Source organism: Entelurus aequoreus, linkage group LG21 (assembly GCF_033978785.1).
Source record: "Entelurus aequoreus isolate RoL-2023_Sb linkage group LG21, RoL_Eaeq_v1.1, whole genome shotgun sequence".
Lineage (NCBI taxonomy): Eukaryota > Metazoa > Chordata > Actinopteri > Syngnathiformes > Syngnathidae > Entelurus > Entelurus aequoreus.
Genome location: NC_084751.1, coordinates 43,994,016 through 44,013,970, shown reverse-complemented (window position 1 = coordinate 44,013,970; position 19,955 = coordinate 43,994,016). Strand labels below are relative to the sequence as shown.

General features: G+C 37.7%; 1 protein-coding gene across 2 annotated transcripts in view; it reads left to right on the top strand.

Moving 5' to 3' along the window:
* Positions 1-19,955, top strand: part of LOC133638763 (dihydropyrimidinase-related protein 2) — a 66,270-nt gene that overhangs the window by 37,982 nt on the left and 8,333 nt on the right. For both annotated transcript variants that reach the window (XM_062031693.1, XM_062031694.1), the window contains exons 8-11: positions 3,757-3,877; positions 7,434-7,590; positions 7,665-7,806; positions 10,068-10,238. In XM_062031693.1, the coding sequence (XP_061887677.1) occupies positions 3,757-3,877; positions 7,434-7,590; positions 7,665-7,806; positions 10,068-10,238 (591 nt within the window). The remainder of the gene's footprint in view (positions 1-3,756; positions 3,878-7,433; positions 7,591-7,664; positions 7,807-10,067; positions 10,239-19,955) is intronic.

The window sequence follows — 19,955 nt, the reverse complement described above, 5'->3', positions numbered from 1 at the left end:
TCCAGCTGGGAAAGAAAAAGAGAGGAAGGCTGTCATCCCATCACCTATAGAGATGGAGACTTTATAGTTCAATCAAACTCAGGCGCCCAGAGAGGAAGTAAGCAAGGTAACTTTAACCCAAAATAAATAAACAATAAACAAGTTTTCTACCTAATGACAGAAAACCTCAAGCACAGACATGCCTAAAGTTATTGGATAGGATCAACGTTCCCTCTAAGGTGCGCGCCTGCGCAATTGCGCACTGCTCAAGCGTCCTCTGCGCACAGCAAATATATGCCGCGCACCAAATCAAATCCCATTTGAATTCTAAACAAAATAAACACAATTTATTCTGTATAATTTTGCAATGCAACTCTGAGTGACAGTGACAACTAGCGGCCCTAACGGTGTTCGTCAACACCGTTCAATTATTGTAACGTCTATCGAGATGCTTCGGGGCCAGGAATTATATCGATCACTTTATTGAGCAAAACTGTTTATAATCGGCCATAACCACACCAAAACATGAGTAAAAAACTTATATCTCGAAAAACTAGTCATTTTCTGCCGTACAAACCAGGCCAAAACCAACTTGTCATCTGTCACCAACACGCATAGCACTCAGCCACTGGTGCGTTTATGGCCACACAAAAAGTCGGACAACTCAAACGCCACACAAAGTTACAGTGCTTATTCTACGGTCATTTATTATTAATGTTAATTTATTGATATTAATCATGGAATGCTGTTACTAGACAAAGTTACAGGAATGCACACTTCATCCTATGCTTACATTTCATTGTGCAACATGAGGATGTTTAAGGGCAACTAAATGTGATCTCTGAAGGGGTACAAATGATTTCCAAAGCAGGACCCCCACCCAGACATATTGTACAATACTAATCCATAGCTTATGAAAAACAAGATTTATATATATATCATAGTGCAAAAATATGACCGCCGTCGCTGTAATACTTTTCCAAAAAACTTAAGCGCAAACTGGAGTATTCACGAGGCAACAAAGTGATGGATATCCACAGACTGAACACCTCATTAGGTACAGTTCATTTACATCCATGAAGATCCTGATATACAAACTATGTAAAAAAATAAAAAAAAGACTAAGAAGGTACCAAATACTGTAACTACAGGGCCAGTATTACCGATACTTATACAGATACCAATTTTTCAAGCGGCAAATAACTTTGCCTTTCACTTGTTGATCATGATTATCATCGGAATAAAACAAAAACGTTTGAGATACAAAAAAAAAAAAAAGTGAACAATTTAACAATTAAACGTACAACAAACTTTTCCCATCAAGGCCCGCACACTGAAAAATGAAAGAATACACTGCAAAAAGTCAGTGTTCAAAAACAAGAAAGAAAAATACAAAAATGAGGGGAATTTTATTTGAACAAAGCAAAATTATCTGCCAATAGAACAAGAAAATTCGGCTTGTCAAGACTTTCCAAAACAAGTAAAATTAGTTAACCTCAATGAACCCCAAAATACCTTAAAATAAATATATTCTCACTAATAACAAGTGCACTTTTCTTGGTAGAAAAAAAAGAGACCTTTTTGCTCAATATGTTGAAAAATATTCTTAAATTAAGTAAATGCTAGTGCCATTATCTTGACATAATGATATGCTTTCATGCTTGCAGTAAGAAATTATTACTTTAAAAAAGTAGTTTTATACTTGTGAGTGTTGATGACACAGCTTTGCAACAGTTGATATTCTAGTTTCAAGCATGTTTTTACTCAATATAGGTCATCAAATCTCAGCAACAAGCTGTAATATCTTACTAAAATCATTTAGGACCAAAACTCTTAAAACAAGTAAAACACTCTAACATCTGCTTAGTGAGAATAATTATCTTATCAGACAGAAAATAAGCAAATATCACCCTTATTTGAGATATTTCATCTTACTTAGATTTCAGTTTTTGCAGTGCACACACTGCAAAAAGTCAGTGTTCAAAAACAAGAAAAAAAATACAAAAATGAGGGGTATTTTATTTGAACTAAGCAAAATGATCTGCCAATAGAACAAGAAAATTCGGCTTGTCAAGACTTTCCAAAACAAGTAAAATTAGCTAACCTCAATGAACCCCAAAATACCTTAAAATAAGTATATTTTCAGTTATAACAAGTGCACTTTTCTTGGTAGGAAAAAAAAGAGACCTTTTTGTTTAATATGTTGAAAATATTCTTCCATCCATACATTTTCTACCGCTTATCCCTTTTGGGGTTGCGGGGGGTGCTGGAGCCTATCTCAGCTACAATCGGGCGGAAGGCGGGGTACACCCTGGACAAGTATTCTTAAATTAAATAAATGCTAGTGCCATTATCTTGACATAATGATATGCGCTCGGCATCATGATTTTTTTTTCATGCTTGAAGTAAGAAAGTATTACTTTAAAAAAGTAGTTTTATACTTGTGAGTGTTGATGACACAGCTTTGCAACAGTTGATATTCTAGTTTCAAGCATGTTTCACTCAATATAGCTCATCAAATCTCAGCAACAAGCTGTAATTAGGGATGTCCGATAATGGCTTTTTGCCGATATGCCGATATTGTCCAACTCTTTAATTACCGATACCGATATCAACCGATACCGATATCAACCGATATATACAGTCGTGGAATTAACACATTATTATGCCTAATTTGGACAACCAGGTATGGTGAAGATAAGGTACTTTTTAAAAAAATGAATCAAATAAAATAAGATAAATAAATTAAAAACATTTTCTTGAATAAAGAAGAAAGTAAAACAATATAAAAACAGTTACATAGAAACTAGTAATTAATGAAAATTTGTAAAAATTAACTGTTAAAGGTTAGTACTATTAGTGGACCAGCAGCACGCACAATCATGTGTGCTTACGGACTGTATCCCTTGCAGACTGTATTGATATATATTGATATATAATGTAGGAACCAGAATATTAATAACAGAAAGAAACAACCCTTTTGTGTGAATGAGTGTGAATGGGGGAGGGAGGTTTTTTTGGGTGGGTGCACTAATTGTAAGTGTATCTTGTGTTTTTTATGTGGATTTAATAAAAAACAAAACAAAACCAAAAAAACGATACTGATAATAAAAAAACAGATACCGATAATTTCCGATATTACATTTTAACGCATTTATCGGCCATCTCTAGCTGTAATATCTTACTGAGATCATTTAGGACCAAAACACTTAAAACAAGTAAAACACTCTAACATAAAATCTGCTTAGTGAGAAGAATTATCTTATCAGACAGAAAATAAGCAAATATCACCCTTATTTGAGATATTTCATCTTACTTAGATTTCAGTTTTTGCAGTGTACAGGAGGCGACTTTGATACATTTTTGTACATTAAAGATGCCAAAACCAATTTAGTGTAGATCCGTACTGTATATGATAATCTATTTAAAAAAACATTATCTTAGATTTTTGTTATAAGTGACAAAGCGAATAGTTGTTAGTGTTATATCTAACACACCTCATTAATAAGGAATTCCTCATATTTTCAGTACATGTCGAGGGCCAATTATTATTCCATAAGTTTGTAAATATAACAATATATTAACAACACACAGAAAAAAACATTAAAAAAAAACATATTGTATTAATATTTGGATCCACTCACCCCTAATGAACAGTCCAAAACTCCTGACTCCGCTGAGCATGCGGGATCTACCACTGGCATTTTTATACTTGGTGGAGGTCTACCCAATTCCATTCTAGTTTGATTATGTTTGACATCTTTTGTTTTTTTCCAGGTGGAGGCTGAGGCTGTAAACCGCTCTGTGACCGTGGCCAATCAAACCAACTGCCCCCTGTACATCACTAAGGTGATGAGCAAGAGTGCTGCTGATGTCATCGCTCAAGCCAGGAAGAAGGGTAGGTTTGCTTTTGTCTTGTTGTTAGTTTTCTTCATTTTTTTTGTCTGTATGACCACCATCTCCATAAATCAAAGGCTGTCATTGCAGTGAGTGAAACCAACAATGCCATACCATATTTAATAGTTTTCCTAGTAACACGGTATCTAATTAATTACTTGTATGCACGTTACAATGCGTATGATGTAACGTGGCACGCTACTTTTGATGAGGCCAAGACAGCTTTAGAATCCCAGCCATTGACACACGTTTAATCTTTTTATTTACCGTATTTTTCGGACTATAAGGCGCACTTAAAATCCTTTAATTTTTTCAAAACTCGACAGTTGCTTTATAACCCGGTGCGCCTAATGTACAGAGTAATTTTGGTTGTGCTTACCGACCTTGAAGCTATTTTATTTGGTACATGGTGAAATGATAAGTGTGACCAGTAGATGGCAGTCACTCATAAGAGATATGTGTGGACTGCAATGAGATGGCAGTCACACATAAAAGATACATGTAGACTGCAATATGATGGCAGTCACACATAAGAGGTACGTGTAGACTGCAATATGATGGCAGTCACACATAAGAGATACGTGTAGACTGCAATATGATGGCAGTCACACATAAGAGATACGTGTAGATTGCAATATGATGGCAGTCACACATAAGAGAAACGTGTAGAATGCAATATGATGGCAGTCACACATAAAAGATACGTGTAGACTGCAATATGATGGCAGTCACACAAGAGATATGTGTAGACTGCAATATGATGGCAGTCACACATGAAAGATATGTGTAGACTGCAATATGATGGCAGTCACACATAAGAGGTACGTGTAGACTGCAATATAATGGCAGTCACACAAGAGATACGTGTAGACTGCAATATGATGGCAGTCACACATAAGAGATACATGTAGAATGCAATATGATGGCAGTCACACATAAAAGATACGTGTAGACTGCAATATGATGGCAGTCACACAAGAGATATGTGTAGACTGCAATATGATGGCAGTCATACATAAGAAATACGAGTAGACTGCAATATGATGGCAGTCACACCTAAGAGGTACGTGTAGACTGCAATATGATGGCAGTCACAGATAAGAGATACGTGTAGACTGCAATATGATGGCAGATATACGTGTAGACTGCAATATGATGGCAGTCACACATAAGAGATACGTGTAGACTGCAATATGATGGCAGTCACAGATAAGACATACGTGTAGACTGCAATATGATGGCAGTCATACATAAGAGATATGTGTAGACTGCAATATGATGGCAGTCACACATAAGAGATACGTGTAGACTGCAATATGATGGCAGTCACAGATAAGAGATACGTGTAGACTGCAATATGATGGCAGTCATACATAAGAGATACGTGTAGACTGCAATATGATGGCAGTCACACATAAGAGATACGTGTAGACTGCAATATGATGGCAGTCACACATAAAAGATACATGTAGACTGCAATATGATGACAGTCACACAAGAGATACATGTAGACTGCAATATGATGGCAGTCACACATAACAGATAAGTGTAGACTGCAATATGATGGCAGTCACACATAAGAGATACATGTAGACTGCAATATGATGGCAGTCACACATAAGAGATACGTGTAGACTGCAATATGATGGCAGATATACGTGTAGACTGCAATATGATGGCAGTCACACATAAGAGATACGTGTAGACTGCAATATGATGGCAGTCACACAAGAGATACGTGTAGACTGCAATATGATGGCAGTCACACATAAGAGATACGTGTAGGCTGCAATATGATGGCAGTCACACATAAGAGATACGTGTAGACTGCAATATGATGGCAGTCACACAAGAGATACATGTAGACTACAATATGATGGCAGTCACACATAAGAGATACGTGTATACTGCAATATGATGGCAGTCATACATAAGAGATACGTGCAGACTGCAATATGATGGAAGTCACACATAAGAGATATGTGTAGACTATAATATGATGGCAGTCACACATAAGAGATACGTGTAGAATGCAATATGATGGCAGTCACACATAAGAGATACTTGTAGACTGCAATATGATGGCAGTCACACAAGAGATACATGTAGACTGCAATATGATGGCAGTCATACATAAGAGATACGTGCAGACTGCAATATGATGGAAGTCACACATAAGAGATATGTGTAGACTATAATATGATGGCAGTCACACATAAGAGATACGTGTAGAATGCAATATGATGGCAGTCACACATAAGAGATACTTGTAGACTGCAATGTGATGGCAGTCACACAAGAGATACGTGTAGACTGCAATATGATGGCAGTCACACATAAGAGATACGTGTAGACTGCAATATGATGGCAGTCACACATAAGAGATACATGTAGACTGCAATATGATGGCAGTCACACATAAGAGATACGTGTAGACTGCAATATGATGGCAGTCACACATAAGAGGTACGTGTAGACTGCAATATGATGGCAGTCACATATAAGAGATACGTGTAGACTGCAATATGATGGCAGTCACACATAAGAGATACGTGTAGACTGCAATATGATGGCAGTCACACATAAGAGATACGTGTAGACTGCAATATGATGGCAGTCACACATAAGAGATACGTGTACACTGCAATATGATGGCAGTCACACAAGAGATACGTGTAGACTGCAATATGATGGCAGTCACACATAAGAGATACGTGTAGACTGCAATATGATGGCAGTCACACATAAGAGATACATGTAGACTGCAATATGATGGCAGTCACACATAAGAGATACGTGTAGTCTGCAATATGATGGCAGTCATACATAAGAGATACGTGTAGACTGCAATATGATGGCAGTCATACATAAGAGATACGTGTATACTGCAATATGATGGCAGTCATACATAAGATATACGTGTAGACTGCGATATGACTAAAGTAAACCACCAAAAATTGTATATGTTCCATTGAAAATATAGAACATTACACACGGAACTCTATCAAAATGTTTTAGCAGGACTTTGGTAAGCTATGAAGCCGCACCGCTTGATGGATTGTACTGTGCTTCAACATAGGAGTATTACTATGGTGTGTGTATAAGGTAAGACATATTATCTGGCGTTTTGTTTCGCAATTTTATGCAAAAGCAACTTTTCTTACCTTCTGGTACCTGCTGATCTGTATTTGGGATCTGCATAAGTCCTGAAAATTTGTGTGTGTCCACCTTTGTAGTCCGTGTCGACACCGTAGTCGATAAGCGGCGCATCCTGAAGCGACTGTCAGAAAGCGGCTTGAAGATGATGTGTAAAACATCATCTATGCAACATTTTGAGCAAAGAACCATCATCACATGCTATGTAGACCACAAAGAAGTTTTTTCAATTTAGAAAAAAATAAATAATTATATGACCTCTTTAATGCGCCTTATGGTCCTGAAAATACGGTACTTTTTAAAGTAATTTTCCAAACACTTTAAGCCAACACAAACTGAAGAGATGAACAATGTCGGTAACAAAATACCAAGTAAGAGACTTTCATGACTGGACTTTTTAGGCACTGTGGTCTACGGAGAACCAATCACTGCGAGCCTGGGAACAGACGGCTCCCACTACTGGAGCAAAAACTGGGCCAAGGCAGCAGCTTACATCACCTCCCCTCCGCTGAGCCCTGACCCAACCACACCAGACTATCTCAACTCTCTGCTCTCCTGGTAACACCATCATCAAAACTTCCAGGTACAGATACAGTTTTTTCCCCCTAACTTTTTGCTCTCTTTTCTTTTAGTGGCGATCTGCAGGTGACAGGAAGTGCACATTGTCCCTTTGACACCGCTCAACGTGCTGTGGGCAAAGACGACTTCAGCTTGATTCCCGAAGGCGTCAACGGGGCAGAGGAGAGAATGTCCATTATCTGGGACAAATGTGTGGTATGTGTTAGGATGTGTACTTCACATGAAATACTGCTGGGGTATTTGTAGTACGTAGGCCCACCAGCGTCCTCAATATGAACCGCGGTACGTCTTTTTAATAACATTAAAGGTATTCCACTGCATACATATTCTCCTCTTTTGGTACATGCAAGTATGTTAGTTGATGACCCTGTTTACTATATTATTAACGGAGTGTAGCATCAATTTATATTAGATACTCAAACTTGCCCTTTCTCGGCCGTTCAAAAAACTTATACAGCAAATTTCCATACACGTACCACACAATGTCAATCAATCAATCAATGTTTACTTATATAGCGCTAAATCACCAGTGTCTCAAAGGGCTGCACAAGCCACAACGACAACCTCGGCTCAGATCTCCAAGAAAAAACTCAACCCAATGGGATAGTGAGAAACCTTGGAGAGGACCGCAGATGTGGGGACCCCCCCCTGGGCGACCGGTGCAATGGACGTCGAGTGGATCTACCATAATATTGTGAGAGTCCAGTCCATAGTGGATCTAACATAATAGTGAGAGTCCAGTCCATAGTGGATCTAACATAATAGTGAGAGTCCAGTCCATAGTGGATCTACCATAATATTGTGAGAGTCCAGTCCATAGTGGATCTAACATAATAGTGAGAGTCCAGTCCATAGTGGATCTAACATAATAGTGAGAGTCCAGTACACAGTGGATCTAACATAATAGTGAGAGTCCAGTCCATAGTGGATCTAACATAATAGTGAGAGTCCAGTCCATAGTGGATCTAACATAATAGTGAGAGTCCAGTCCATAGTGGGGCCAGTAGGAGACCATCCCGAGTGGAGACTGGTCACCAGCCTATTGATATGTGGACGTTTAAAAAAAAAAACACATGTCAAAATTACACCCGTCTACTTTTTTCCCTAAGCTTTGAACCCTGCGTCTTATCCAATGGTGTGGCTAATCTATGGATATTTTATTGGTCACGGCTAAATTATGGAATAGATTAAGCAAAGAAGTACAATGCACTAAAATGATCCTAATAAACATATTGGGCCTTATTAAAAAAGGAGAAAATCTTATTCATCTCATAAAGTATGAATAAAGACATTTATTACTTTTCTGTTTTGTTTGATCAGCCGTTTAACTGCAGAGTTACAGGCACCGTTTGGAAACAATTAGGGTATGTAAATAAACATTTACAAAATCTTTGTATGTAAATATCAAAATTTTACAACATACCGGTATATATCTGTGGCTTATATATAGGGATGTCCGATAATATCGGACTGCCGATATTATCGGCCGATAAATGCTTTAAAATGTAATATTGGAAATTATCGGTATCGGTTTCAAAATGATCGGTATCGGTTTCAAAAAGTAAAGTTTATGACTTTTTAAAACGCCACAATGTACACGGACGTAGGGAGAAGTACAGCGCGCCAATAAACCTTAAAGGCACTGCCTTTGCGTGCCGGCCAAGTCACATAATATCTACAGCTTTTCACACACACAAGTGAATGCAATCTATACTTGGTCAACAGCCATACAGGTCACACTGAGGGTGTCCGTGTAAACAACTTTAACACTGTTACAAATATGCGCCACACTGTGAACCCACACCAAACAAGAATGACAAACACATTTCGGGAGAACATCCGCACCGTAACACAAAATAAACACAACAGAACAAATACCCAGAACCCCTTGCAGCACTAACTCTTCCTGGATGCTACAATATACACCCCCCCATGCTGTTTAGCACGTGGTATTTGGATCTAAGTAGATCAGGCCCTTATTTGTAAATCAGAGCTTGCTTTAATTAATGCTTTAGCAAACTGAAATGTATATGATCATTTCCTAATAATATTGTGAAGCTCACATCCTTTATTCATTTACAAATGATAGTAGTTACATTGAGATAACCACCTTGCTGCTTGGCGAGAAAACCCTTTTTTTTTTAAAGATAATGTACATGACATTGTCAACTGTCACATTTTCATGTGTGACCGAGTTAGCTGGCAGTTGCTTTTTCAGGCTTCTGATTAGGCAAAATGCACATGACAGACGGTAAATGTGTTTTTACCTAAACAGATAAAACACAACTTGTGTTGCTGGGGATTGTATTAACACCGGAGTGGGGCGAATGTGCATTTTTTTAATTGGCCTTAATGTAATGACATACATTTTTAGGAAAAATGTAATTAGTATGGTTAGAATAGCCAAGTAAAAACACTTTTATTTTCCTGATTGTCAATATTTTCACTCTGGGCAGGTGACTGGCAAGATGGACGAAAACCAGTTTGTGGCGGTGACCAGCACTAACGCGGCCAAGATCTTCAACCTGTATCCCCGCAAGGGTCGTATTGCTGTAGGCTCTGATGCCGATCTGGTGCTGTGGGACCCTGACGTCATAAAGATCATCTCTGCTAAGACCCACAACTCGGTACAAATTCCATATTTTCACTCTTCTGTATGTGTGTGTGTTCAATTTTGCACATTTGGATCTTCGTCACTTGTTAGTTTCCTTAGCATGAAACATAGTTTTCCTGAAATATTTACGTACAATATATAACAAATCCCAATTACCATGTACAATATTACAGTATATGTAACAGCTGCAGCAAAAACAAAAAGGGCAGGATAAACGAGAGCAGGGGTCACCAGCGTGGTGCCCGCGGGCACCAGGTAGCCCGTAAGGACCAGATGAGTAGCCCGCTAGGCTGTTCTAAAAATAGCTCCAATAGCAGCACTTACCAGTGAGCTGCCTCTATTTTTTAAATTGTATTTATTTACTAGCAAGCTGGTCTCGCTTTGCCCGACATTTTTAATTCTAAGAGAGACAAAACTCAAATAGAATTTGAAAATCCAAGAAAATATTTTAAAGACTTGGTCTTCACTTGTTTAAATAAATTCATTATTTTTTTACTTTGCTTCTTATAACTTTCAGAAAGACAATTTTAGAGAAAAAATACAACCTTAAAAAGGATTTTAGGATTTTTAAACACATATACCTTTTTACCTTTTAAATTCCTTCCTCTTCTTTCCTGACAATTTAAATCAATGTTCAAGTAAATTAATTTTTTTATTGTAAAGAATAATAAATAAATTTTAATTTAATTCTTCATTTTAGCTTCTGTTTTTTCGACGAAGAATATTTGTGAAATATTTCTTCTAAATTATTATGATTAAAATTCAAAAAAAATTATTCTGGCAAATCTAGAAAATCTGTAGAATCAAATTTAAATCTTATTTCAAAGTCTTTTGAATTTCTTTGAAAAAATTTTGTTCTGGAAAATCTAGAAGAAATAATGATTTGTCTTTGTTAGAAATATAGCTTGGTCCAATTTGTTATATATTCTAACAAAGTGCAGATTGGATTTTAACCTATTTAAAACATGTCATCAAAATTCTAAAATTAATCTTAATCAGGAAAAATTACTAATGATGTGCCATAAATTATTTTTTTTAATTTTTTCAAAAAGATTCGAATTAGCTAGTTTTTCTCTTCTTTTTTTCGGTTGAATTTTGAATTTTAAAGAGTCGAAATTGAAGATAGACTATGTTTCAGAATGTAATTGTCATTTTTTGGTGTTTTCTCCTCTTTTAAACCATTCAATTAAGTGTAAATATCATTAATTATTAATAATAATATACAGTTAAAGGCCTACTGAAATGAATTTTTTTTATTTAAACGGGGATAGCAGATCTATTCTATGTGTCATACTTGATCATTTCGCGATATTGCCATATTTTTGCTGAAAGGATTTAGTATAGAACAACGACGATAAAGATTGCAACTTTTGGTATCTGATAAAAAAAAGGCTTGCCCCTACCGGAAGTAGCGTGACGTAGTCAGTTGAACATATACGCAAAGTTCCCTATTGTTTACAATGATGGCCGCATGAAGTGAGAGAGATTCGGACCGAGAAAGCGACAATTTCCCCATTAATTTGAGCGAGGATGAAAGATTTGTGGATGAGTAAAGTGCAAGTGAAGGACTAGTGGGGAGTTGAAGCTATTCAGATAGGGAAGATGCTGTGAGAGCCGGGGGTGACCTGATATTCAGCTGGGAATGACTACAACAGTAAATAAACACAAGACATATATATACTCTATTAGCCACAACACAACCAGGCTTATATTTAATATGCCACAAATTAATCCTGCATAAAAACACCTGCGTGTTTGTTATGCTAGCTCCTAGCTCCTCTGCTAGCTCCTAGCTCCATAGAACACGCCAATACAATTCAAACACCTGATCAACACACACAATCACTCAGCCCAAAAGACCGTTTACCTAACCCAAGGTTCATAAAGCTTATATATTTTTTAAAAGTTACGTACGTGACGCGCACATACGGTCAAGTTATCGAATGTTTAGCAGCCAAGGCTGCATACTCACGGTACCTGATATTCAGCTGGGAATGACTACAACAGTAAATAAACACAAGACATATATATACTCTATTAGCCACAACACAACCAGGCTTATATTTAATATGCCACAAATTAATCCTGCATAATAACACCTGCGTGTTTGTTATGCTAGCTCCTAGCTCCTCTGCTAGCTCCTAGCTCCATAGAACACGCCAATACAATTCAAACACCCGATCAACACACACAATCACTCAGCCCAAAAGACCGTTCACCTAACCCAAGGTTCATAAAGCTTATATATTTTTAAAAAGTTACTTACGTGACGCGCACGTACGGTACGGTACGTGTTATGCTAGCTCCTAGCTCCTCTGCTAGCTCCTAGCTCCATAGAACACGCCAATACAATTCAAACACATGATCAACACACACAATCACTCAGCCAAAAAGACCGTTCACCTAACCCAAGGTTCATAAAGCTTATATATTTAAAAAAAGTTACGTACATACGCAAAAAAAAGCCAAAGCTGCATACTCACAGTAGCACGTCTGCGTCTTTGTCATCCAAATCAAAGTAATCCTGGTAAGAGTCTGTGTTGTCCCAGTTCTCTACAGGCGTCTGTGTATCCAAATCAAAAGTCCTCCTGGTTAGAGTCTCTGTTATCCGAGTTCTTCCATCTTGACTGCATCTTTCGGGAATGTAAACAAAGAAGCGCCGGCTGTGTACTGTTGTGGCTGACTACGTTCGAAAAATACGTCCATTTCGCACCGACAACTTTCTTCTTTGCTTGCTCGGCTTCCTTCTCCATAATGCAATGAACATGATTGAAACAGATTCACGAACACAGATGTCCAGAATACTGTGGAATTATGAAATGAAAACAGAGCTTTTTCGTATCGGCTTCAATGTGGAAGGCATACCCGTGTTCGTCGGGCTACGTCACACGCATACGTCATCCTCAGAGGCGTTTCGAACCGGAAGTTTAGCGGCAAATTTAAAATGTCACTTTATAAGTTAACCCGGCCGTATTGGCATGTGTTATAATGTTAAGATTTCATCATTGATATATAAACTATCAGACTGCGTGGTCGGTAGTAGTGGGTTTCAGTAGGCCTTTAAAGGTAAATTGAGCAAATTGGCTATTTCTGGCAATTTATTTAAGTGTGTATCAAACTGGTAGCCCTTCGCATTAATCAGCACCCAAGAAGTAGCTCTTGGTTTCAAAAAGGTTGGTGACCCCTGAACTAGAGAGTAGATCCAGCAGAAAATATACATTATGAACAAAGAAAAAAAAGATTATTTTTTTATTTTATTTTTTATTTTTTTATTAATACAGCAAGAGGAGTAAGTTACTTTATCACGCTGTCATGGGAGGTTTGGTGGTGGTTTTACTTGAAGAGGGTGTGGGCCTTGCACAGCAGCAGCAGGGCCGTGATGTCATTCCTAACATCTGGAACAGAACAGTTTTGATTGTTAGCAGGCGTGTGTGTGTGTGTGTGTGTGTGTGTGTGTGTGTGTGTGTGTGCGTGTGTGTGTGTGTGTGCGTGTGTGTGTGTGTGTGTGTGTGTGTGTGTGTGTGTTTTCTTGTATTTCTACCCTTCTTGAGACCTCAGCAAGGAAAAGTAGCTTCCATATGAGGAGCGGTGTACAAGTTAGGACATAAATCATGGTCCCAAAATGGGAAACCATTGCATCTAATAGAGCAGTGGTTCTCAACCTTTTTTCAGTGATGTACCCCCTGTGAACATTTTTTTTAATTCAAGTACCCCCTAATCAGAGCAAAGCATGTTTGGTTGAAAAAAAGAGATAAAGAAGTAAAATACAGCACTATGTCATCAGTTTCTGATTTATTCAATTGTACAACAGTGCAAAATATTGCTCATTTGTAGTGGTCTTTCTTGAACTATTTGGAAAAAAAGATATAAAAATAACTAAAAACTTGTTGAAAAATAAACAAGTGGTTCAATTATAAATAAAGATTTCTACACACAGAAGTAATCATCAACTTAAAGCGCCCTCTTTGGGGATTGTAATAGAGATCCATCTGGATTCATGAACTTCATTCTAAACATTTCTTCACAAAAAAATAAATCTTTAACATATAAATATTAAATATTTATGGAACATGTCCACAAAAAATCTAGCTGTCAACACTGAATATTGCATTGTTGCATTTCTTTTCACAGTTCTTTTTAACAGACATTTTAGTGAGGGTCAAACCATCATGGCATGGGGGAAACTCTGGCTTTATGGTAATGAATGGAATAGCCTACTTGATTTGATGTTCAGTTTATGAACTTACATTCATATTTTGTTGAAGTATTATTCAATAAATATATTTATAAAGGATTTTTGAATTGTTGCTATTTTTAGAATATTTAAAAAAAATCTCACGTACCCCTTGGCATACCTTCAAGTACCCCCGGGGGTACCCGTACCCCCATTTGAGAACCACTGTAATAGAGGATGTCTCATTTGCACCCCTGGTGGTGAAATCTATCAAAATTAGGGTGGTCCCAAAAAAGGAGGGATTTTTCAAATTGAGTGTCGGTTTTAAAAGTGCTCCCCCTCTGGTCAACATATGAAATAACAATTGTGTGTAAAAAATTTGAAGTGCGCCCCCGTTGGCCAAAATTAATTTAAAAAAATAAATAAATATGTACTGTATATAGAGGCATACTGTAATAACTTGAAGTAAATAATGAAGATTAAAAACCAATTACCAACTAAAAATGTAACTAAAAGCAGTCTTTTTCTCACAAATGTGTCAACTTTTTTCCTATTAAAATTGGGAACAATTTCTCATAATTTTTCTGTTTCTGTAATATTGCAATATTTGCAGTACTCTTTACTTTTTATGTAAAATTATTACTTTTTAATGCAAAAAGGGTGACATTTTACTTATAAAATTCTGACTTTTATCACAATATTGCCAATGTTTTTGTTGTTCTCGTAAAACAGTGACATTTTTTGAGTAAAATGATGACGAAAGTCATCATTTTGCCGAGTAAAATTCCGATTATTATTATAATATTGCCAACATTTGAAAGTTTTCTTATAAAATTGTGACTTTTGTCGAGTAAAATTACGACTCTTTTCATGAAATTGCCAACATTTTAAGCTTTTCTTGTAAAAATTGTGACTGTTATTGAGTAAAATTCCAACTTTTATCATAACATTGCACAAACGTTCAGTTTTTCTTGTAAAATGTTGACTTCCGCTGAGTAAAATTACTACTTATATTATAAAACTGCCAAAATTTTAAGTTTTTCTTGTGAAATTGTGACCTTTTTCTTGTAAAATTCCAACTCATTTTTCACAACAAGCTTGTTTATATTGGCATAGTATGTATATATTATTAATGTTGTAAAGACAAATCTTTGTATATCTGGAAAGGGTGGTCCTAAAGAGGTAGGCATTTTTCTTAGGTCTCAAGAAGGTAACACATACAAGAATGTGTGCGTGTGTGTTGTGTACTGGGAAATGTTCTTTGGTTTCTTTTTTATTCTGGCTGCTCAGAAAATGATGAAGATATGTTCATGGGAGGAATTGCTCATTGGCAATTTGTGTGTGTGGTTCATACAAGCTCTTTGTGGTGATGTCATTCTAGTTGTTCAAAGTCTGCCTCATGAATGACCACAGACTTAACTTCAGTAGACTTTCAGCATTCAGCTTTAATGTCACACACACACACACACACACACACACACACACACACACACACACACACACACACACACACACACACACACACACACACACACACACACACACACACACACACACACACGCACACTGACACCCACACACGCACATTGACACACACACACCACATGTTCAACCGTCCTTGATTGACCCTGTTTGGTCTTCCTCTGCTCCCGAGGCCTATGTGCCTCATCGACTGGTTTCTCACTTGTTGCCATGACACCTCTTGGTCAATTTGGGCGAAATCATCTCAGCTCTTTTTATACTATAAATGTTGTCATTTACATTTTAGCTCCCTGGGTAAGCTGTAAGTGTAGCATGCACTACAAGGTCATCGCATCACTCGCCTGAAGATAGCAGGAAAGAAAATATGTGTAGGGGATTACATTCATTAATTGTGTTTCTGCTTTGATGTAATAAACTGCTATTAGTTGTAATAGATCAGGGGCCGTACTTATCAAGCTTCTTAGAATTACTCCTAAGAAGTCTGCTAAGAGTTTACTTAAGAGTAAATAAATTCTTCGCTGAAAGCTGCACTTAAAAGTTAGTTATCAAGCGTCTTACTCACACTTTCAGCAAAGTGTAGGACTGAATCTTAAGTGTCACACTCAGAGCTGAATTACGACATTACTATGTGCCGTAAACGCAATTTTAGGTGACGTCATTTCTGTGTCCATAGAAATGACCAATCACGGAAGGGAATCCCTTGTCTAAGAATAAAGAAATATCTTGGAAATATTTAAGTGGACAATGGGAGTGTATATTTTGACAATAAACTACAAAATAATACAAAACAAACTAGTCCCCGCCGGCACTCACGCTACCGCTCCCTCTCTTCTCTTCTCTCGCCCACACACTCACTGACGTCACTCACCTCACGGCCACACACATACGCTACTGTCATAACATTTTCTTTCCAATTCATTAATTAGGCAACTAATTTGAAACTGGTGTGGGTGGCTCTATATATACTAGCCCACGGCAGACACATGCAGAAATCAACAAGGAATCGAAAAGTATTAAATCTGTGACAAAAATAATATCCGCTCTGTCTAAACGATACCGTTTGATCAGCTGCTCGTCATCAAAAAAAACCAAAACATTGTTCCGTTCCCTGAACGTTCGCGCACGTCTCTCTCGCCTCAGTGCCATCCCCTGCTGGCAACTCCTAACCACTTAAGACACCTCTGAAGGTCTCTTAACCCTTGTATTATGTTAAGGGTCAATTTGACCCATTTCAGTTTTTGTGTTGATCAAAGTACTGGTTATCCTTTCTTTTTCTTGCTGAAATTTGGTGACTTTTCCTCATCTAGGGTCATGAACTGGTGTGTAAAATCTGGACACTTTGATGTGTAGTGGAATGTCTTTCTAGAGTTGTATACAAAGATGATGTTGCGGGTCATTTTGACCCAGACGCTTTGATGTGGGTAAACAGCTGTTCAGATCCAAAATAAACATGTTTCTATGATGTACTTTTTACTTTGATGTACAATTTTTTGTAGTTTGATTGCCTCTGAGACCCAGAGCCAGGTGTGTGAAGAGAGGGAACTTTCTCACACTTGTCCTTGTCACTGTTCTCATGTCATCTCTTTGACAAACTCACCAAAAATGAGCTCCAGAATGATGACATCTGAGGAGGCTTTATCCCTGATTTTTAACTGGGATAGTGATGTAGAGGAAGAGATTTCAGAAACAGAGAATTTTTCAGAGACAGAGGACAATGTTATTGCTGATCCAGATTGTCAATTTTCCTACAATGAGGAGGATTCAGAGGACGAGTCTGCTGTTGTTCCTCCAACAGATGAAAACCAAGCAATGCAGCAATCATCATCCACAGAAGGGACATGGGCATCTAAGGACGGTAATATAAAATGGTCAACATCACCACACCCAAGCCGAGGCAGACTATCATCTTCCAATGTGATCAAAATGACTCCCGGTCCTACAAGATTTGCTGTCACACGAGTTGATGAGATTCAATCAGCATTTCAGCTCTTCATATCCCCACCAATAGAGAGGATGATACTGGAAATGACCAACTTGGAGGGGAGACGCGTGTTTCAAGAGAAATGGAAGGCACTGGATCAGACTGACTTGCATGCTTACATTGGAGTTCTGTTATTAGCTGGAGTGTACAGGTCAAAGGGAGAAGCCACTGCAAGTCTATGGAATGAAGAGAATGGAAGGCCAATGTCTCTGGAGACATTCCACATGATATCTTGTGTGATCCGCTTTGACAACCGCGACACCAGAGCTGGTCGACGTGAAAGAGACAAACTAGCTGCGATCAGAGATGTGTGGGATAAATGGGTTGAAAATGTACCTTTGTTGTACTATCCTGGTCCCCATGTTACTGTAGATGAGCGCCTTGTTCCATTCAGGGGGCACTGTCCTTTCCGACAGTACATGCCCAACAAGCCCGCCAAGTATGGCATCAAAATATGGGCAGCCTGTGATGCAAAATCCAGCTATGCATAGAATATGCAAGTATACACTGGAAAGCAACCTGGAGGAACATCTGAGAAGAATCAGATGTGTGTGGTGCTGGAAATGAGTGAAGGGCTGCAAGGTCATAACATCACATGTGACAATTTCTTTACATCCTATCACCTTGGAGATACACTTCAGAAGAGAAAGCTGACCATGTTGGGAACAGTCAGAAAAAATAAGCCAGAACTTCCCACCGAAATTCTGAAGATGCAGGGCAGACCTCTGCATTCCTCAATATTTGCTTTCACTGAGAAAGCAACAGTTGTTTCATACTGCCCAAAGAGAAACACGAATAGTCTTCTAACGAGTACAATGCACACAGATGCATCTCTGAGCACAAGAGAAGACATGAAGCCACAAATGATCCTGGATTATAACTCCACCAAAGGAGGAGTTGACAATCTGGACAAAGTCACAGCAACATACAGCTGCCAGCGCAAGACAGCCCGTTGGCCTTTGGTGATTTTCTACAACATTGTGGACGTGTCTGCTTACCCCGAGAGGACAGTAAAACAAGTACCTCTTATGTGAAATGCAAGAATTACATCTGCAGAAAGCACACAGTAACATTCTGTCCATCATGTGGAGAGCATTGAAAATGTTGAAGAAAATTTGGAGAACATTGAAAATGTTGAAGTTCGCTGGGATGAAGTTAAAGTTGAAGTTAAAGTATTTCTTAAATATAGTGTTGGAATTAAAAATGTATTGTATGTCACTTTTCTAAATGTTTATATAACCTAAAATAACGTTGTTATTGGTTTAACCTGTTTTCTTGACTGTTTTGAGTGCATTTACACAGTACGGGTCAAAATGACCCGCAACATAATCAATGTTATTTTTTTTCAACATAATACAAGGGTTAAATATCGTGGAGAGTAGGAGTGATTCTTAGACTTAAGAACGTTGATAAAAAGCTTTTATTCTTAAGTTTGAGAGTAGGACTACATTTCGCAAATTCTCAGGACTTAAGTGTAAAATGGCACTCTAAGAAGCTTGATAAGTACGGCCCCAGGGGTGTCAAACTCATTTTAGCTCAGCACAGAGGAAAATCTGTGCACACGCGGGCCGGACTAATAAAATCATGGCATTAATATTTAAAAAATAAAGACAACTTCAGATTTGTTTTCTTTGTCTTACTTTGGCCAAAAATAAAACAAACACGTTCTGAAAATATTACAGTAAAAATATAGAAAAAATACCGGCAGCTGTAAAGTTTAGAGCCATGAAGGAAAGAAGAAAGTGAATGAATGTTTATAACTAGAGATGTCCGATAATGGCTTTTTTGCCGATATCCGATATTCCGATATTGTCCAACTCTTAATTACTGAGTCTGATATCAACCAATACCGATATATACAGTCTTGGAATCAACACATTATTATGCCTAATTTTGTTGTGATGCCCCGCTGGATGCATTAAACAATGTAACAAGGTTTTCCAAAATAAATCAACTCAAGTTATGGAAAAAAATGCCAACATGGCACTGCCATATTTATTATTGAAGTCACAAAGTGCATTATTTTTTTTAACATGCCTCAAAACAGCAGCTTGGAATTTGGGACATGCTCTCCCTGAGAGAGCATGAGGAGG